This window comes from Mugil cephalus, chromosome 23 (genome assembly GCF_022458985.1).
Source record: "Mugil cephalus isolate CIBA_MC_2020 chromosome 23, CIBA_Mcephalus_1.1, whole genome shotgun sequence".
NCBI lineage: Eukaryota > Metazoa > Chordata > Actinopteri > Mugiliformes > Mugilidae > Mugil > Mugil cephalus.
Genome location: NC_061792.1, coordinates 16,038,811 through 16,060,587, shown reverse-complemented (window position 1 = coordinate 16,060,587; position 21,777 = coordinate 16,038,811). Strand labels below are relative to the sequence as shown.

General features: G+C 42.1%; 2 protein-coding genes and 1 long non-coding RNA gene across 4 annotated transcripts in view; all 3 read right to left on the bottom strand.

Annotated features, from left to right (window-relative positions):
* LOC125001243 (NACHT, LRR and PYD domains-containing protein 12-like) overlaps window positions 1–14,780 on the bottom strand; it is a 105,868-nt gene extending 91,088 nt beyond the window's left edge. Inside the window, exons 1-4 of the mRNA XM_047577166.1 lie at window positions 14,670–14,780; window positions 12,820–12,880; window positions 12,173–12,258; window positions 11,135–11,419 (exon numbers count right to left, since the gene is read on the bottom strand). Of these exons, the coding sequence (XP_047433122.1) occupies window positions 11,135–11,419; window positions 12,173–12,258; window positions 12,820–12,842 (394 nt within the window). The 5' untranslated portion in view covers window positions 12,843–12,880; window positions 14,670–14,780. The remainder of the gene's footprint in view (window positions 1–11,134; window positions 11,420–12,172; window positions 12,259–12,819; window positions 12,881–14,669) is intronic.
* Window positions 1,086–7,624, bottom strand: LOC125001122. The gene is made up of 3 exons (XR_007111523.1): window positions 7,564–7,624; window positions 3,121–3,294; window positions 1,086–2,379 (listed from the first exon to the last, which is right to left on the bottom strand). It is a non-coding gene; the product is annotated as an uncharacterized LOC125001122 (long non-coding RNA).
* A 1,889-nt stretch (window positions 14,781–16,669) lies between the features above and the next one.
* LOC125001120 lies at window positions 16,670–20,008 on the bottom strand. Of its 2 annotated transcripts, none has more exons than XR_007111521.1 (4): window positions 19,052–20,008; window positions 18,646–18,735; window positions 17,229–17,910; window positions 16,670–16,927 (listed from the first exon to the last, which is right to left on the bottom strand). XR_007111521.1 is itself a non-coding variant. In XM_047576982.1 (4 exons), exons 1-4 carry the CDS (start codon window positions 19,410–19,412, stop codon window positions 16,844–16,846), a joined length of 633 nt encoding a protein of 210 aa, XP_047432938.1. In that variant the 5' UTR covers window positions 19,413–19,997; the 3' UTR covers window positions 16,670–16,843. The 2 variants fall into 2 exon arrangements, 1 of the variants encoding a protein (XP_047432938.1); XM_047576982.1 differs by having other exon boundaries at window positions 17,229–17,326; window positions 19,052–19,997.
* Between the last annotated feature and the right edge of the window lie 1,769 nt (window positions 20,009–21,777).

Sequence of the window (21,777 nt, the reverse complement as noted above, 5' to 3'; positions counted from 1 at the left end):
ACTGGTGCAGATTTGTCTCTCTCTGGTAGTGGAGTGATGAACTGCATGAACTGTCCTCCAGCGTTCACTGTCAGGACCTACAACTGTCCACATCCCATGACACATGATACTCCAAACACACCCAAACTCAACTCAATGAATGACCAAATATCAAAGTTCTACAACTCCACACAGTCATCGCACTCTTCTCTGTCTCTACTGCTGTGAACCTTTATACAGTTCACACAAACAACGTGTCAAAACAAAGCACAGTCCACAGACTCCTGACATATCCATCAAATCTCTGTCTATCAAAGTATCATCTATTGGCTCCAACAACTCAAATGGGGCATCATTGACTCAATTCAACCAATCCTTTTAGAGATGAAACCTGGTATATCCACAGGCTGCTGACGTAGACCAAATATATAGCATAGCATAATATATAGCAAATATACATTACAGAAATATACAGAGGTCTGGTTCAATTTTTAGACTTAGACTTTAATGATCCACAAGGGAAATTAATTGATCATAGTAGCTTAATTGACACAAAAAGATGAGCTGTTATACAGCTGGATACAATAGGGAATAAAGGAAGTTCTGTAGCATTCACTATGGCAGTGGAGCTGAACCATTGTGCTAGAGAATGAACTCCTCTGACCCTCTAATGTTTGAAGTAGTGGATGGGATGGATTATCCACAATGGAGAGCAGTTTATCCAATGTCCTCCTGTCTCTCACTGAGACAAATGATTCCAACTACCTACCGGTCATATGTCCAGCCTTTTGGATCAGTTTGTTGATCCTACTGATGTCTTTTTTGCTGGTACTACTCACCCAAAAAACCACTGCAAAGAACAGGGCACTCACAACAACAGACTGATAGATCCTGATATTCCTGAGAATGTAGAGTCTACTCAGGCCCTTCTTGTACACAGCATCACTGTTGTTCCTCCAGTCCAATCTGTTGTTCATGTGGACTCCCAGGTACTTGTAGTGGTCCACTTCCACCTCCAGGCCCTGGATGGTGATGGGCTCCACTGACTGATGCTCTTCCTTCTAAAATCAATGACCAGCTCCTTGGTCTTGTCCACATTAGGGCAGTGGATCTGTATGCATCTTTTGAATTAGCATACAGTAGATCCAGATTTCTATTTTACCAGGTTGCACAATTTACAAACTGATGACAAGTTGGCAAAACAGTGTCCAAGGTGTTATGATTTAAATCCCCAGAAATGATAACAAGAGCCTCCGGGTGTTTGGACTGCCTAGCAACAGTGGCATGGATCGCTTCACATGCTGTTTTCTTGACAGCTGAAAGAGGGATGTAGACTCCGATAAAGATGAAATTGGTGAATTCCCTTGGTAAATAATAAGGAGGCATTCCCAAAGCTAAAAGTTCAATGTCCTGTGTACAGACACGCTCCTTCACAATTATATGAGAGGGACTTCTCCATCTCTTGTTAACAAAAAAGGTCCAGAAAAACAAAATAAACGCAGCTTAAAAGACAAAAACATGATAATAATAATAAAAAAAATATTATCATTATTATTATTATTATTATTATTATTGTTGTTATTTTTAGTGAAACATATATTTGTAACTTGAGAATATTCAGATGGTTCCTCAAAGGCCTGAACCTAGTCCTAAAATTTTGGAACTCTGCAGAGTATGTGTTCACATACTAATGCTACTGATGCTCACATACTGATGTTGTCAAGGTGTGTTCATAATTGTATTTCTTTCAGGTCAGGTCAGTTTGTTGAGAACCAGTCTACGGGCTCGTAGCATCATTTGGGTGCTTGGTGGCTGGAGGCCAGTCCTTTGAAGACCTGGGGCCGGGGGCTACCTTTGTTGTTTTGTAGCCTTGGTGGACTCATTGTTGTTTGTTTGATGGTTTGTTGCTGTAACTGTGCAGTGATTTGGAAGTGAGGAGTTGGTGGAACGCTGCTTAGGTCAACAGTTTGGTTTCTGCTGTGGCTGTTAGCTGTCACTCATCAACATGGAATTTAAATTAGAGGAGTTTGTTGTATCTTCTACCTTGGACGTGTTGTATCGGTGCACAAAGGTCAATTTATTGATGGCTGATGGTTACGAGGTTGTGAGAAGAGAGAAGACATGGAACAAATGTCTCCACAACATGAGGAAGGACTGTTGATGCTGGCAGGTTGACATGTGTCTGAATCATTGATGAGGGACTGGACTTGATTTGTTCGAGCTCTGTGAAGAGTTGAAGTGCAGCTCTGCTGATGGTTTTAAATGGAGACCATGTGGATGAAGCTCTCCTCTCCACCTCCCAGTAACATGGTCCAGTCAGAGTCTGCTTCACCCTCTGGATCATCAGGACACAGCTCATCCTCTCACAACACATGCCCTCCTTATAACGACCACGCCCACCTGTAGAGAGGAGGAGAAAGAAGAGAGGAGGTGAAGGAGTGTTTCCCTTCATCATCACATCCAGTAGAAAGAGCAGCAGGGACTTGAGTCCTGTTCAGAGCAGCAGTGGAGCAGCTGTGGAGCTCAGCCAGCTTCCTTTCAGCTTCATGTTAATGTGTTGGAGTGAACACACACAGATCTGCAGAGACTTTTAGCATCAAGTCTGTTTCCTCTGCACATTTCACTAAGAAACTGCTGAGAGTCCTGAACGCTTCATTACTGCACCAACACTTTAGTGATGGAATTGCTGCTGCTCCATGGAAACAAAGATCAGCTGACTAAGAAACTCATGGTTACTAAATGTAATGCTGCTTCTGTGATGTGCAGGCTTCAGTCAGACTGATCTCAGAGCTGTGATCAGTTGTTGATCAGATGTGATGAATGACCACCACTGTCTCTATACATCTTGGAAGGCTGTCAGCTGGAATCCAGCTTTATTTCCTGGACACATCAACACAACAACAACAGTCGTCTTCACATCAACTCAAACACATGATCACAACAAGCTTCTGGCTCATCTGATTGGCTGACTGTTGTCTCTCTCTCTGTCTTTCTGTCCAATCCTGAAGCCTGTCTCCATTCTCCTCTCACAGCTTCACTGAGAAGCTGCAGGTTTACAGGAAACACTGGATCTTTGATAGTAACTGTGTTTAGGACGATACTGATGAAAGCAGCATGGACTGACTGGAACCCTCTACTCACCACAGAGTCTCCAGTTTATAGTCTGGACTCTCCACAAGATCAAGAAGCTGCTTCACATCTGAATCTTTCAGGTTGTTGTTACTCAGGTCCAGATGTTTCAGATGGGAGGGGTTGGACTTCAGAGCTGAGACCAGAGAATCACAGCTGATCTCGGACGAACTGCAATAATTCAACCTGAATCAAAAAATAGATTGAATGATGAATAATTAAGCCAGGTGTGTTGAGGTTTTAAATTTTCAGCTCAACATTACTGTGTCCTAACAGCGTTTAAGCTTCATTGGCTCCAACAAGTTGAAAGTGTAAGGGTGCATGAAAGCAGGTTTGTAGGGGTTACAGTAGATGACAGGTTGAAGTGGAAACCACACATCAAACATGTACAGTCCAAAGGTTCAAGAAGCACTGCAGTCATTCACAAAGCAAAACAATGACTGGATCAGAATCCTCTCTGTACACTACTGTTCACTGGTCTCACCATATTTCCATTACTGTGCTGAGGTAGAAAACTTCATTCCATTCACTTACCATCCTGCAGAAAAGAGCAATAAGGACTATTGATCAGGTCAACTACTAGAACACACTGATCCACTTTGATCCAATCAGAACTCCTGAAACTCACTGACATTGTATCTCACCAAACACCAATCATCACGTATGAGGCCAGAAACAGACAACTAGCAGAAAACATCGAAACATATTTCGGAATCAGGAGGGAGGTTATCATTTAAGAGGGAACACAACTTCAAAACTTTAAACACACCAACAACCTTGAAGAGTTTCTGCTCATCTGTTATTGGAGTCAAACTATGGAACAATCTCAGTGAGGAACTCAGGCAAAATCATTTCAACCAGTTTAAGAGAAGATACAAAAAATATACTGTTTAGAGGCTGAATGAAGACTGGTGATGATTCATTAATTCATGTGAGTTTTGGTGACAGGTTGTGTAAATATGTCTATGTGCGTATGTATTGGTTTGTGTCTATGTTTATGAATGTAAATATGATGTGTGTGTGTGTATTTACTCTATTTTAGTGTTTTTCAACCTTTTTTGAGATTCATTTTTATTGAAAATTTCACGAAGCACAACCAACCACAATTGTAAAAAAAATAAATAAATAATTGTCTGTAGCCGATATTAACAACATAGACATGGTCATCAAAGTGTCTTGAATAGGAATAAAATAAACACAAAGAAACAAAGTATTTTATCATCCTTCATATTTCTTCTTTCAAATAAAAAATAAAAAATCACTTCAAAATTACAGCTTGAACTTTGAAATGCACAACAAGTGGTCTCAGAACTACAGAGGTGGTAGAAAACTTCAACTCTAATTCTGTCCAAAACATCATGCAGCAGGAACACAGACATTTTCGAGCTATTGTGACAGAAGCAGTATATTGCTTTAAGGGCTCCACATTTATCATTGTGGTTTTTCTCCTAAAGTTGCTTTCTCTGACTAAATCGTCTGCAATCTTGTTTCCTTTGAAAATGGTTTTTATGTGCTGGTACCACAGCACTGATGGAGAACTTTTCACCACACACCAAGCACAGAATAAATAACAACAACTAACAGTGGACGTTTTCTCCAGTTTCTGCTACAAACACTCGTCTTGAACTAAAGGACATTTAAAATTGATGGAGAAACGTGAATTAGATTCAGCTGGTGATTAAACATATCAGTAACGGACAGTGAACTGACCTCAGTCTCTCATCCTACAGTCTGGACTCTCAGAAAACACACAGCTGCTTTCACTCTGAATCCTTCAGGTTGTTGAGACTCAGGTCCAGATGTTTCAGATGGAGGTTGACTTCAGCTGGTCCAGAGAATCACAGCTGATCTTTGACAAACTGCAGAACTCACCTGAATAAAGAATAAAAGATGGAGATAAATTATAAAACATTTTCAATGAGATGTGTTGAAGTTTAAATGTTCAGACTCAACATTACTGTGTCCTAACCCTTAGCTTCATTGACTCAACAAGTTGAAAGTGAAAGGTGCATGAAAGCAGGTTTGTAGGTTACAGTAGATGACAGGCTGAGTGGAAACCACACATCAAACATGTACAGTCCAAAGGTTCAAGAAGCACTGCAGTCATTCACAAAGCAAAACAATGACTGGATCAGAATCCTCTCTTCAAAACCTTAAACATAGCAACAACCTTGAAGAGTTTCTGCTCATCTGTTATTGGAGTCAAACTATGGAACAATCTCAGTGAGGAACTCAAGCAAAGTCCACATATCAACCAGTTTAAGAGAAGATACACAAATATGTTGTTTAGAGGCTGAATGAAGACTGGTGGTGAATTATTAATGGATTCATTCATTGTGCAGATAATTGCAGAATTAATATCAACAACTAACAGTGGACGTTTCCTCCAGTTTTTGCCACAAACACTCGTCTTGAACTAAAGGACATTTACAGATTGATGGAGGAACATGAATTACATTCAGTTGGTGATTAAATATATCAGATCTACAACAGTAACAGACAGTGAACTCACTCCAGAGTCTCCAGTCTACAGTCTGGACTCTCCAGAAAACCACACAGCTGCTTCACTCCTGAATCCTGCAGGTTATTGTGACTCAGGTCCAGATGTTTCAGATGGGAGGGGTTGGACTTCAGAGCTGAGACCAGAGAATCACAGCTGATCTCTGACAAACTGCAATCTATTTAACCTGAATAAAGAATAAAAGATGAAATGATTGATGATGATTTTGAATGTGTCCTGATCAATGAGCTGTTCTCTAAAATTAGTAGAGTGGCTGTGTCCTTGTGTTATTGTGGATCTTCATCATGTCAGCCTTCTACTCCCGGCCTGTAAAGTGTGACACTGTTTGTCATATTTGCTACTAAAAAATCATTCTGTACGACAGAAAATATGTATCCACTATCACACATGCAAAGAAGTTGTGCTGGTATTGTGGTATAATTTTAAAGCCTGTGATGTGGTAAGAAGAAGACAAATGAAAATGCAAGCAGAGGACAATGATGACACGTTTGATTATAATTTTATATTGATTACAATGATGTCTGAGTATAATGGCATTAGTTTGAATATAATATGATGATTGATATGATGGGCCTTCACTGGGTATATGCTACTGGAACACAGAGGGAGAGCACTGAAATCAAAAGTATATGTATGTAAGGGCACATAATATGTAGAAGATAGTTGCACATATTGCACTTGGTAAAATTCACAGTTTGTTTGTAGTAAACTTTATAAAAAAATAAAAAAAAAAATAAAAAAAAAAAAGATAAGAAATGGGCAGGAATGATTTTATAAAACTGGGAACTTAGGAGAATTCTGAAGGTATTGTTGTAATGCAAGCAAGGATGGACTTTTAAAAAATAATAGATAGTTGGAAAAGTCCTGGGAATATGGAAAAATTAGATCACCAGGCTCTCAAGGCCACGAGCCCCAGCAACAGTGACGGCGACAATTTCCAATGGTGTAATTGGTTGATATGAAGGGGTGGTATAAGGGTGTGCCCCAAATGTAGGGGATGGACAGAAGGTGTGACCTGTGAAGACCCAACAGTATAAAAGACGAGAACAAAGACCCTTACACTTCAGAGTAGGATTGTGGTGAACATTGTGTGCACTCTAAGACAGCTCTCCTTTACTGCTGGCAGTAAAGATCACTCTGATGCTCTGAACGCTCCACCAGGCTGATTGAACACTGCCAGGGGTTTTCTTTGACAAAGGTCTCCAATTTGACCCAACAGTATCTCCTCTAAAAAGTATTAGTGCTGTAGCAGAGATTCTGTAAAACATCAAATATTCCTTCAATGGGCTGAAATTTAAACTGTCTAGCAGTTTATGGACGTGTATTAATGGTGCTATATGCAGTGTTTTATATTATGTTTTCCCTTGTTGACACATCGAAAGACATTTTATTCTCCATCGAGTGCAACATGGGCTGAACAGACCCAAGAATTTGTTCATGCATTTCCAGCCTTTCAGATCAACAAATACAGTGTAGCCTAAGCTAACAATTGTTCTTATTCTTTTAGATTTATTTAAAATCTTCTCCAGACAGTGCAGACCTGTCTCGTGCCTCCTCCATCTTGATCTGTTCATTTGACTGAATCATTTGTGAATTACACATCACTGCTGCACTTGTGTTTTGTTGCTGTCTTTTTGGTGTGTTAGCATTAATGTTAGCAACATAAATCACTCATCTCTTCAGCTCAGACAACAAACAGCTGCGTTGATCCATATTTCACTTTTTAACGGTTTTAGACTCCAACCTAGATGTGACTCTTCAGCTCTAATCACAAACATGTTGACTCCAACAACTAACAGTGGACGTTTCCTCCAGTTTCTGCTACAAACACTCGTCTTGAACTAAAGGACATTTACAGATTGATGGAGGAACATGAATTAGATTCAGTGGTGATAAACATATCAGATCTACAACAGTAACAGCAGTGAACTGACCTCAGAGTCTCCAGTCTACAGTCTGGACTCTCCAGAAAACCACACAGCTGCTTCACTCCTGAATCCTTCAGGTTGTTTCTACTCAGGTTCAGATGTTTCAGATGGGAGGAGTTGGACTTCAGAGCTGGTCCCAGAGAATCACAGCTGATCTCTGACAAACTGCAGAAACTCAACCTGAATAAAGAATAAAAGATGGTCAGACTGTAAGGGGATTTCTCCACAGAAAGAATGATTAGTGACACCAAGAACTCCATTAATGTCAACACATGTGAAGACTGGACTTGATGTGGTTTGTGATCAGACCCACCACCGATGACTGAGGAGATACCTGCTGATGTTCAGGAACATGATGCTCCTTCATTTCAACTCTTTGAGCTCCTTTTCTATCTGATAGTCCTGGCAAGAGAACTCATCTAAACTGAATCTCCATTCTTTAGAAGCCTGAGAAGAAAAGAAATGAAAACTGACCTCAGAGTCTCCAGGTTACAGTTTGGACTCTCCAGTCCAGCAGACAGATGCTTCACTCCTGAATCCTTCAGGTTGTTATAACATAGGTCCAGATGTTTCAGATTAGAGGACTGGGAGCTGAGAACTGAAGACAGAGCTTCACAGCTTCTCTCTGAGAGGTTACAGTCACTCAGTCTGAAGAGAAAATGACAGAAAACCCTTTAACTTCTGTGACCAGCTGACAGGTTGCTGTGTATTTATTGATGATGAACTTACAGAGCTTTGTTGGAGGCTTTGACCACTGGCAGCAGCCTCAAGAGAACCTCTTCTGAAGCAGAGTATTTCTTCAGGTCAAACTCATCCAGATCTTCTCCTGATGACAGTAAGATAAAGCCCAGAGCTGACCACTGAGCAGGAGACAGTTTATCTGTGGAGAGACGTCCTGATCTCAGGGACTGTTGGATCTCCTCCACTAGAGAACCATCATTCATTTCATTCAGACAGTGGAACAGATTGATGATTCTCTCTGCAGACACATTCTCACTGATCTTCTTCTTGATGTACTGGACTGTTTCCTGATTGGTCTCTGAGCTACTTCCTGTCTGTGTCAGCAGGTCTCGTAGGAGAGTCTGATTGGTCTGCAGTGAAAGACCCAGGAGGAAGCGGAGGAACAAGTCCAGGTGTCCATTTGGACTCTGTAAGGCCTTGTCCACAGCACTCTGGTGGAGAGGTTTTTGTTTTTTAAATAGTTTAGACCACAGAGATGTAGCTTGTTGTTCTTCCATCAGGTTGACACCAGAGCTGATGGAGGTCAGATGGACATGAAGAGCAGCCAGAAACTCCTGAAAGCTCAGATGGACAAAGCAGAACACCTTGTCCTGGTACAGGCCTCTCTCCTCTTTAAAGATCTGTGTGAACACTCCTGAGTACACTGAGGCTGCTCTGATATCGATGCCACACTCTGTCAGGTCTGATCCATAGAAGATCAGGTTTCCTTTCTGCAGCTGATCAAAAGCCAGTTTTCCCAGAGACTCAATCATCTTCCTGGTCTCTGGACTCCAGTGTGAATCTGTCTCAGCTCCTCCATCATACTTGACCTTCTTGACTTTGGCCTGAACCACCAGGAAGTGGATGTACATCTCAGTCAGGGTCTTGGGCAGCTCTCCTCCCTCTCTGGTTTCCAACACATCCTCCAGAACTGTAGCAGTGATCCAGCAGAAGACTGGGATGTGACACATGATGTGGAGGCTTCGTGATGTCTTGATATGGGAGATGATGCTGCTGGCCTGCTCCTCATCTCTGAACCTCTTCCTGAAGTACTCCTCCTTCTGGGGGTCAGTGAACCCTCTGACCTCTGTCACCATGTCAACACACTCAGGAGGGATCTGATTGGCTGCTGCAGGTCGTGTGGTTATCCAGAGGCGAGCAGAGGGAAGCAGTTTCCCCCTGATGAGGTTTGTCAGCAGCACATCCACTGAGGTGGACTCTGTAACATCAGTCAGGATCTCAGTCTTGTGGAAGTCCAGAGGAGGTCGACACTCATCCAGACCGTCAAAGATGAACACAACCTGGAACTCTTCAAAGCTGCAGATTCCTGCTTCTTTGGTTTCAGTGAAGAAGTGATGAACAAGTTCCACCAAGCTGAACTTTCTCTCTTTCACCACATTCAGCTCTCTGAAAGTCAATGGAAATATGAAGAGGATGTCCTGGTTAACTTTGTCTTCAGCCCATTCCAGAGTGAACTTCTGTGTTAAGACTGTTTTCCCAATGCCAGCCACTCCCTTTGTCATCACTCTTCTGATTGGTCCATGTCTTCCAGGTGAGGCTTTAAAGAGGTCTTCATATCTGATGGTTGTTTCAGGTCTGTGTGGTTTCCTGGATGCTGTTTCAATCTGTCTGACCTCATGTTCATCATTGACCTCTGCAGTCCCTCCCTCTGTGATGTAGAGCTCTGTGTAGATCTCATTCAGAAGGGTTGTTTTTCCAGCTTTAGCAATCCCCTCAAACACACACTGGAACTTCTCCTTCAGGTTAGATTTAAGTTTACATCGAAACCTGTCAAGAGCCTCTGAACGACACAACAACAGATAATCAGACCATCTGATGTTTTGTACAGCAGTTTACTGTACACAGCATCAAGAAAGACTAACTGGACCCTTGGAATGATCTGTATTTACTCAAAAACATGTCCTCACATCTGGTCAGATCTTCTTCCGAGTTACAGGTAGAACCAAATAGGATTTACTTTAGAAAATAAAAACACAAGAGATTGATGGAATTCTGCTTTGAAGAGGAGAGAGTACAGTTCCCTCCAAAAGTATCGGAACAGCAAGGAAAATTCCCTTGTTTTTGTTGCTCACTGAAGACATTTGGGTTTCAAGATCACAAGATGAGTATGAGACAAGAGTTCATAATGTCACCTTTTATTTTCTGGTATGTACATCTAGATGTGTTTTACAACTTAATAAGGCCGACCTGTTTGACGTCTGTTGCTCAGTACACCAGCAGTTTCTTTCTTATTCATGACATTCCAAATTGTTGTGCTTGCTTTGCCCAATGATTGTCCAATGGCTCTGATTGATTTTCCTTTTTTGTCTCAGCTTGAAAATCGCTTGCTTTTCTCCCGTAGACAGCTCTCTGGTCTTCATGTTAGTTTATCCTCTTTACCAAGAAATTCATACTTTACAGGTTTCAACCCAGGTCAAAAAGGAGACGAGTCATGCAGCTATTTAATGTTTGAACAATCAAAAGGCAACACCTGGTCAACAACAAACACCTGTCAGTCACATGTTCCAATAGTTTTGCTCACATGAAAAATGGGTGGGTTCAAACAAAGTGTGGTATGTCCCGAGTTGTTTAACACATCAAGATGTAAATACCGCAAAAATAAAAGCTGACATTTTGAACTTTTGTCTCATAGTCATCTTTTGATCTTAAACCCAAATATCTTCAGTGAACAACAAAAACAAGGGGATTTGCCTTGGTGTTCCAATTCTCATCTCAGCAGCAAGTTAAGGATTCAAAACTGAAGACAAATCAGTTTCAGGTGGATTAAGAAGCTTTCCATCCTCACGGCTTCAGTAAACATTTACACAACCATGACCAGAGAAAGATGTGGCCTCACCTTTCTGAGCAGGTTGAACAGAGGACAAATGCAGATGATGGGAAAGAGCAGGATCTATGGACTGAAGATGTCGGATAAACTTCTTGCAGGCCTCCTCTCCCTTTCTCTTCACAGTGTCAATGAAGTGGCGTACCTTGTCTGCTCTGACTGGGTGCTTCTCAGATATCGATTCTTTTTCTGACTCAGTCAAGACATCGTCTGTTATGAGGGCCTCCAGCAGCTGTGTAAGGACTTCTATCGACAACCTTTCCACAAACTCAGTCCTCATGCCGGCAACCAACTTCTCTACAGGAACAAGGACACAAGCATCTCAGAGATTCTGTAACTTTCAGAGAAGTCATATTTCCTCTTTTCCCTGCAGGGACCCCTCAGTCTTACCTGCCACGTCAAGTCTTTAGATATCTAAAGATGGTTATATGAAGAGCAGTCACATGACTTTGATGGAATCAGTTTGAAACTGTTTTGTAGGAACAAGGATTTGAAGAGATGTGACCCCACCCTCATCTCTTTTCATCCCATCCCCTCCAACTCTTCTCATCCGTTCATCTATTTGTCTCATGGCCTGTCCACCAATAAACTTATTACCCTCAAGGCCTGGTCTTTGTTAGTGAAGTTATTGTGACTTAGGTTCTTTAACTAAACCACCCTCCATATCATTCTGTTTCCTGTGCTTACCTTTAAAGTTTTGTCCAGAAGCTTTCTCTCTGTCTGTCTCAGGTTTCAACCTCCACCTTCACCATCTCTCTCTTTTCTTTTCTTCCTCTTCCATCTTTCATTACATCCCATCCCCTCAAACATCTTCTTCCCCTCCCCCTCGGACCCTTCTCATTCCACCCCTGAATTCACCACTGTGAGGGGAAAACTTCATTATTATATTATGTTAAACAGGTCTCTTTGACCTGGTCTTGTTTGTCTTCCTTCCATACACAAAACAGGGTTTACAGGGTTAGCTGTACATACTGACTGCCACCACGGATGGTTATCGCCAGTGGTAAGATCATCCAACTGTCAACTCAAGGTAACAGAGTAAAAACATACCTGCTGGAACGACGGCTTCATCGCCCACCAGTGGAGGTTCAGCCTGGTCCTCAGAGACCACATGGTCAGGTCTGAGGGGCTGGAGGCTGCAGAGAGATGGAGGAGATGGTTTAACTGATGAATGGCTGACAGGTCTGTGTAGAGGTTTCTGAGAACTCAGTCATCTTAAACTCTGACAACGTGTGAACATGTTCTCTGATTCACAGGATTTCATTCTCAGGTAGTTTATGGAGGATCTTCTGTTTAGTTGTAACATTGTGCAGTAGTACTGCAGTAGTTGTACTTCTAGTAGTTATTGTGTATGTAGTACAGTGGGACCAGGAGAACCAGTATCTCTCACCTCTGAATGTTTCTAACAACATCCTGTAGAAGTGACAATAAACCAGACTTGAATCTGTTGTAGAAGAAGTAAAACTAGTGACTATGAATGAAATCCTCAAACACTGAGCTGGAACTAGACCATGCACAGAAAGATCCTCCTGGTGTGGTTGTTCAGGTGGATGTTACTGGTCCCAGTTCAACATCAGGCTGCTGCTCAAAGTTGATGAAACTCCGGTCTAGACCTGGACTCTTAACGTTTCTGTCCAGTGTCCTGGTGTCTTGGACTGACGTCTTTAACTAACAACACTTAGAGATGGTCCTCTCACCTCTGAGCTTCACTCTGGTCCATGCTGCTGGATTCACATCAGCTCACACTTTGTCCTTCACCTGCAGAGGAAACACACATCATTCATGGGAACATCCACTGGAACCATCTCTGCTGGTTGAAACTTCTACTATCAGTCCACTAGATGGAGCCATGGAGGACACACATGGTGCCTTCACTGACACCGAGTCTGACTGGAAGCTCCAGCTTTTTAATATTCAGTCACTTCAACGTCTGGTTACAACATTTCACAGATGTCAGCTGACAGACAAACATCTTCACTTCAGTCACAAGCTCTGTAAGAGGTGGAGTTAAAGTACTGAGTTGCTTTCACCACCTCAGATAAAACCCCCAAGACACTAAAAACTAGATAAAAGACCAACTGAGTGGTTGAGGAAAATATTCAATTGCTGATGAAAGATTTATTATTGTATCTCCTACTATTCCTTATCATCATATCATCAGAATATTTCCTTATGCCAACTGTACAGTGTATCTCCTATTGTCATTTTTTACAGTATATGTTCTAGTAGCAATCTGTTTTTCACAGCATGATGTAAAATAGAATAGAATAGAATAGAATAGAATAGAATAGAATAGAATAGAATAGAATAGAATAGAATAGAATAGAATAGAATAGAATAGAATAAAATAGAAAAATACTTTATTCATCCCCTGGGGATGAAGTGTCCAGTAGCTTGTACACAAACAGCAACATAACACACCAAAAACGACACCTGAATCTACAGTGCAAGTTAAATATGTAAATATATGTGGAAGTATATATGTGCGCCTCTCAACAATAGTCTCCAGTGAGTCCAGCTTCCTGCCAATCAGAGACTCGGCCTTCTTAACCAGCCTGTCCGGTCTCTTAGAGTTCCTTTGATCCATGCTGCCCCCCTTCCTTGGTCCTGGAGGTGTTCAGCAACAGGCAGTTCTTAGAGCTCCAGTCACTGAGGGCCCTCATCAGGTTCCTGCATTTCTCCTCCTGCCCATTCCTGATACAGTCCACAATAGCTGTATCATCAGAGTATTTCTGAATGTGGCAGGATTCAGACCTGTACTTGAAGTCCGAAGTGTACAGGGCAAACAGGAACGGTACCAGAACCGTCCCCTGAGGAGCCCCAGTGTTGCTCACTGCCATTGCTTATGAACAGCTCCTAAGTCACACAAACTGGTGCCTCCTGTGAGGTAGTTAGGCTGCAGTTCCTGTATGTGACCACCAGAGGGCAGTGACCACACAGCAGTCAGCCTGTTAATAGTAATGTGTTCATTATCAGCCTGATGAACACTGGAGCTAAAACACTGCAGTCAATGAACATCAGCATTATGGGATGTGGACAGTTGTAGTTCCTGACAGTGACCACTGGATGGCAGTGATCATCATAGTAAACTGACTTCATGCAGTTCATCGCTTCACTTCTAGAGCGAAACAAATTTTCACTGTAAAACTTGGTCATGAGGAGACGCACTGTCCTGCTTCTGGTCCTGGTCTTAGTCTTCCAGGTGGGAACATCAGCTTTAAACCCAAATTACAACTGAAACTTTCTCCAACCTCCTTCCAAGAATCAAATGGAATAAAAAAAGTCCCTTTCTTCACCAGGAAAATATTCTGTCAGACCAGCAGAGTCAGACATTTAAACTCAACCACTGCTGCTCTTTAAAGGCTTCACTTATCATTGGTTAATGTCCAGCTTTACTCCAACATTATAGTAAACCTGACTCTAAACAGCAGCTTTACACAGAAGAAAAGGAAGTGGAGCTGAAGGTCTGTGGGATGAAGTGGGGACATTTAAACTCCTTCAGAGATCACTCTCACTCTTAATGAAGAAAACATTAAAAATTCATTACCTTCAGAGGGAGGTTGACACGGAGAAAACAATCTGAGACTTGATCCTGGTAAAAGTGAGACCAGCCAACACCCAGAGAGCTGCAGGAGAAGGAGACGCAATAATCCCAAAGACAAAGAGGAAGAGGAAGTAGTGAACAAGCAACACAGCTCTCTATCACAACTCAAGTGTCTCTGTGTCAATTAAACTGACTCATGCACTTCATCACTTATAGTAAAAAAGTCTCCAGTACCTATTTTATACAATCAATCTCACTTTAGTCATTTTTTACAGTGTGTCTTGTTGTTTCCATTTCTGACAGTTTATCTGGTATTATCTGATTACACAGTGTATCTCTTAGCATTCATTTTTAAGAATCTCTTGCCTGTCCTGGCTGACACGCCTCTGGAGCGGCAGACCAGGGTTTTGGTCCCCATTTTTAAGTAAGGAGACCAGAGGGTGTGTTCCAGCTATAGGGGGGTCATGCTCCTCAGTCTCCCCGGGTTTACACCAGGGTGGTAGGAAAGAGGGTCCAGTCGTGGTTGAGAAGTTTTCATCCCAGGCGTGGTACCACAGACCAGCTCTTTACCTTCGCATGGGGCCTGGAGGGGAAATGGGAGTTTGTCCAACCAGTCCACATGGGTTTTGTCATTGTATCTGGTGGTAGTCTTTTTTTACAGTGTATGTCATGCAGTTAATTGCTTGACCACCAGAGGGAGACAAATGTCCCTCTGTCTCCACTATAAACCAGCGTCAAACAAAACAACACGAGATACATTTACAAATGACAATGAAGAGACACTCTGAAAAACAGCAGTATATCTTCTAATAGTAGTACTATGATTACTACTTAATATTTCTACTGTTACTATTACTACTTTCAATACTACTTTCAATACTGCTACTGTTACTACTACTACTTTCAATACTACTAGTATTAATACTACTATTACTACTAGTTAGGGCCATGGGGCAACGCACCGAGTCACTGGCCCCTACAGCTGGCCAGCGCCCATTATTGTTATACTGTATGTTTCTTCTTATTATTTATTTTCCACCTTCCTTCTTTTTTCGTCCCTTAACTCATCCTACAGCGTAAAGAGTTGTAGGACGAGTTATATATCAAATCGTGCAGTTTGATAGGGATCAGTGTGCTATTACTTTTCTCTACAAAATATGAATTAAAAGGAGGAGAAGGAGAAGGGACCCCTGTTTTAAACTCACATGTTTGTCCAAAAAATTTACTCTAGAAAGACAAAAAACATATCAAAGTCTTCAGGGAGGTCTTATGACACCCACGGTCTGCTTGTTTTTCTGATAGGAGCTACCGTCATTGACAATCACTCCAAGTTGCCATGGCAACCCCATGGGGGCAGCATGAATCAAAGGTTGGTTAAGAAGGCAGAGTCTCTGATTGGCAGGAAGCTGGACTCACTGGAGACTATTGTTGAGAGGCGCACATGCGAGAGAAGCAGCAACAGTGGGAGGCTTCTCCCCCCACGTCCTTTGTCCCCACAGCCATCAGATTGTTTAAATGCTTTAATACCTATTTGTTAATTGTAAGTTGTTCAACTGTACATAGTTTTTCACACAGTAACTCATATTAACATGCCAGTACAGCCCATACATATATATATATATACTTGCACATATATTTACATATTTTACTTTCACTGTAGATTCAGGTGTCTTTGTTGGTGTGTTATGTTATCTTTCTAGCACTGCTCTTACTGACAGTAAGAAGCGGTTGAAGACTTGAATCTATGGACAAATGAAGACATGAGTCTAAATTCAGATTCAGGCTGAAGTGTTAAAGCTTTGAGCTTAACAGGAAGTGGTTTCACAGAGATTCAACTTTGTGTCTGAGGTTAAAGTTTCTGAAGTCACTAAAAACCACAGAGATGTCACAACGACAACAACAACCTTGGTCCCGTCTGAAAACCCGGTCCTCTCTGGGCCGAGCTGTGGTTTCCAGACGTGACTTTGACTGTTTATCTGAGGATCAAACAACGAGCTGGAGACTTGGAGGCTGGAGGGAACTTTATTAGTTACACAACACACGTTACAACTGTCCTCATGAGAAACTCAACAGCTCAAAACACAAGGACGTGGTCGGCCTCCACCCAGCATAGAGTCAACACACAGCGCATCAGACCTCAGTCCAGACCAGGAACCAGGAACCAGGAATCAGGTGCGTCAGGAACCAGGAAGCTGAACTTTGTAATAAACACATTCAGGAGGAGGAGGAGGTCTGAAGTCGGGGAGCTGGATCTCCTCATACTGAAACACAATACAGAGTACTACTTAGAGTACTACATAGAGTACTACTTAGAGCAGTGGTTCTCATCTGGTCTGGGATCAGGACCCACCGCCCCCCCTCAAAGCCAAGACCCAAACCAAAGAAAACTTTCAACTCCTCAAATGTTTTGAAGGAACAGATTCAGCTTCTTCAGTTTTTATCCACAAACACAAAATAAATGAAACAAATTCAAAATGATTCTAGTTCACAGAACCACTGACTTAGAGCACGAGTGAGCATTAGCATTAGCAGCCCTTCCATTCTAACCGGAGGTTTGTTTACCTGCACAGTCTCCAGCCTCTCAGGGTTCTCGTCGATGGGACCTGAACATTTATTCTCCTGGAATTTGTTGATTTTCCTCTTCAGAGACACAATCAGCCCTGAGAACACAACGTCACAGCTGAGTTAAACTCTACCCGTCAAAAGTTTCACCCCAATTTTTCCAGTTATTTGCTGCAATCCAAGTTGTTCAATTCCAGTTAATATCTTGAAATGGTACAAAGGTAAGTGGTGAACTGGTGAGGTGAGGTTACCCACAACTGAGAAATCTACATTTCACAATGAGACAAAAAGTTCTTTTTCAAGGAAAAATTTAAACCTTTTCTGCAGCAAGAGGTCTCCATCAAAGCAGCACTGGAACACACTGTGCTACCATCACATACCCTCATGAGCACCGTAGTGTGTTTCTACAAAAACACAACTAACAATAGAAGAGGAACAAACCAACTCCAACATGAAGGTCTGTCCCACAGAGAAACTGCACAGAGAGACAAGGTAGTTTCCTTCACCAACAAAAGGAAACTCAGAAACCAGGGGAACTCTGACAGGAAGAGGTTTGACTGCAGAACCAAAGCCACGACTGAACCAGAGGACGAGTTTCTGAGAGTTAACAGCTACGTGACAAGCGGCTCACAGGACAACAGCTCCATGGTGGTCGCAGCAGGAGAGTCTCAGGGAGGTTCAGCTGTGAAGAGAAGACTCATGGTTTGTTCCATTTATCTCGGAGCTGGAATGACGTCACTCCCGAGTTATCAGCGCTCTAGTTAGAGACGTCTGAAAACAACATGGCCACCTCCACCAAAGCTCTGGCCTCGTGCCAAGATAACTGACTATATAACTAACATTATTACTCTGATGTTCAACTAATCTTAGACTATTTTAGTTCCACTGATTCTAAATAAAGAAAGAACTTGGACCAACTCATATTTTTTTTTTTTTTTTTACTAGAATTATTTACAGTGATGAAATCTACAAGACAACATGAAGCAGAAATTTATATATATAAAAAAATACTCAAAAACTGTTGAAAAATATATACTATTAATTTCAGTTTACCATGATGGTGTTTGTCACTGTTCTGGTTTTACCAGGGTATTATTTCTAGCCCAACAGACTTCTGACCGTCCTAAAACTTTTGATCATACACCACGGTCACGGGATAACTTTCAAAGCACCTGTCACATCCTTTATTTGTTTTACGAGTATCATAAAGAATGAAGTGAAGGAGAAAGGTGACGGTTTCCACTGATCTTGTCTGTTTTCATGTTTTATTGTTTTATATCTCATTTATGTCTCATCTACCGGTTTTATGTTGGCTGCTACCTTGGCCAGGTCTCTCTTGTAAAAGCGACGTCTAATCTCAATGGGACTTCCTGGTTGAATAAATAAAATAAGAGTTAGAAATAATGAAGACACTCACCTAGGACGACTAAAACCAAGACCAGGTTCAGAGCCAGTGAGCTGTATGTGACCACATCACCCAGGTTTATTCCGGAGGAGTCTGGAGAATCTAAAGAGTGGATTAAAATGAGTGGACAGCTGATCAGTTTTCTGTTTGCTGACGTTAAGAAAGAGTCTGGTTCCTGGAAGGAAACCACTCATCCAACATTTAACATGTGACAGGCTGAACATGAAGTCAGAACCCGTTCATCTCTTCTGTCTCCATGAAGCTCTCCGATATGAACTCTAATCAAGTTCTAACTGGTGGGACTGAACAACATCTCATTAAAGCTGCTTTTCTAAACGAAGGCAGCACATTAAAGTCACATCAAACCAAGTCAGAGGAGAAGAGAGGTTAGAGGTTTGTTGGAGACTGAGCTACGTACCTGGGAGGAGGAGGAGGAGGAAGGACTCCTCAGCTGAAATGCTGTTATGTATTGTCCTTCCACAGTAGTAAAGCCGGCCGTCCTCTGATGACATGTTTTTAATCTCAAGTCTGGTTCCATTGATTAAATATTTGGTTTTTAACTCAGTAGAGTTGTAGGAAGCTTTGTCTGTAGGAAAAAAACTGCGACCGATAGAGAATCTGAAGTGATGGTGGATTTCCATGGACCAGAAAACATCTGCATCCATGATGGAGCAGTTTAAAGAGACGTCTTGACCCAGCTTCCCTCTGACCTCCGTCACGTTCTGGACCTCTGAACCCACCAGAACCAGGGGCATCATCAGCAGCAGCAGGAGATCCATGATCAGGTTCAGACGTCTACAAAGCAGCTCAGCTCTGAACAGACTGAAGAGAAGAGTTCTTCACTTCCTCCTTTACCTGTTCATCATGTCTACATGACAAACCACAAACTCTGAAACCACCTCCTCCAGCCTCCACTCTGAGAAACTGTCTGGGTTCAGCAGGATTTCAGATTTCTTCACACTCACTGTGTCTCCATTCCCCTAGAAATGCTCAAAACCTTAATATTGCAATAAAAGGCTGGTAATGAAAGCGCCTACGTGTCTAAAATAACCCTGACCCAAACCCTGACACTGTGATCAGGTGGTTTCTCAGACGTATCGATGTGGAAACACTGTTTTGTCATTTCCCCGGAGTTGACACAGGGGCTCATGTGACCAGTTCATCTGAGCCAGTCTTCCTCAAAGTGACATAACTCAGTGACAAAAAGTGACAGTTTAAGACTTTACCAGAGTTACAGCTCATTCACAGAAACACGCACAAAGAGCAACTGGACTTTATCAAAACTTCAGAAACATTATTTTTATTTTGACAAAATCTGGAATGGAAACATATCGAGTAGCTTAATGAGTCATTGGTCTAGTGTTGTTTTATTTTACCCTAATCCTGCCCAGACTAAACTAGTAATCGTTTAGTTTCAACATGTCAGTTCTCTGAAGCCCTAAACCTGTGTAGAGGATAGTACAACCTAGGTAACCCTAGGCTGTACTATCCACCATCAGATCAGGAAACAGACTTGTGGTTGAAAACATGTCATCAGAGAACAGCAGCTTTACTACTGTGATAGGAGAATGAAAAAAACTAGGGTGTCAAAATGAACATATTAATTAATCCATCATCACCATCAGTTTGATTAATGAAGCATCTGCAGCAGAACGACTGTGAACGTGTCTCAGTTTTTCCAAGTAGCGTTAGCGTTAGCACCAGCTGATCCGGTAGTGACAGGCAGCAGAACCAACCCATAAAGATGGAAGACGCTAAACAGCACGTTGGTCCTCTCCATGGGACATTTGAGGACAAAGAAACCAAGAGGGACCAGTGGAGACACATAAAGTAATATCACACTCTGCAGGAAGGAGTTTTCTTTCCAGCTTCAAACAGCACATTAACCAAGCCAAGCATACGTTAGCCGGGGATTCTGCTAGCACTTGGGCTAACGCGGCTAACAGCTGGAGACAAACCAAGACAAACCAAGACAAAGACAAGCTGCCAATGCTGCTGCTAATATGTGTCCACTCCTGCAGCCACTGTTCACTGGGAGAGACTGTTCTCAATAAGAAGCGTCAGCTCTCCTCTGGTTGGACAATGTCAACAAGTTAGTCTGTCTCCGTAGCAAAAGGGACACATTCATGTGGACACATGGTGGACAAAGAAAGACTGAATGAAAGACACAAACAGTTATGTTAAGTGCAGATATATTCTGTTCTTCCTGGAGTCTGATCATCAACAATGAAACAACATCCATACAGATTAAACATGAAGAAGATTTAATCTGATTAATCTGAATGAATCCACATCAACTCTAAAATTAATCTGATTAAATGTTTTTAACAGCATTAAAAACATCATTAATGTTGAGGACACCTTCCTCCTCATCCCAGGGACGTAGCTCAGTCTCTAACAGCTTCAGTGTCTTTGTAGTCCTGGATTATGGGTAACTTCAGTACTGGACTGTTAACGTGTTAACACCCGTTAGACGAACTCAGTTACTCCTTTAAACACAATCATGAGAAACTTAAAAAATGTCAGTGTGATGCTTCGAGACTTTGGGATGTTCAGCTGTAGACGCTGTCCTGGGTTCCGGAGAGGTTCAGTATGAGACAGGAGGTCAAACAGTTTCTCAGAGTGGAGGCTGGAGGATGTGGTTTCAGTGTTTGTGGTTTGTCATGTAGATATGATGAACAGGTAAAGGAGGAAGTGAAGAACTCTTCTCTTCAGTCTGTTCAGACATCTTGGTTCGTAGATGTCTGAACTTGATCATGGATCTCCTGCTGCTGCTGCTGATGATGCCCCTGGTTCTGCTGGGTTCAGAGGTCCAGAACGTGACGGAGGTCAGAGGGAAGCTGGGTCAAGACGTCTCTTTAAACTGCTCCATCATGGATGCAGATGTTTTCTGGTCCATGGAAATCCACCATCACTTCAGATTCTCTATCGGTCGCAGTTTTTTCCCTACAGACAAAGCTTCCTACAACTCTACTGAGTTAAAAACCAAATATTTAATCAGTGGAACCAGACTTGAGATTAAAAACATGTCATCAGAGGACGGCCGGCTTTACTACTGTGGAAGGACAATATATAACAGCATTTCAGCTGAGGAGTCCTTCCTCCTCCTCCTCCTCCCAGGTACGTAGCTCAGTCTCTGACAAA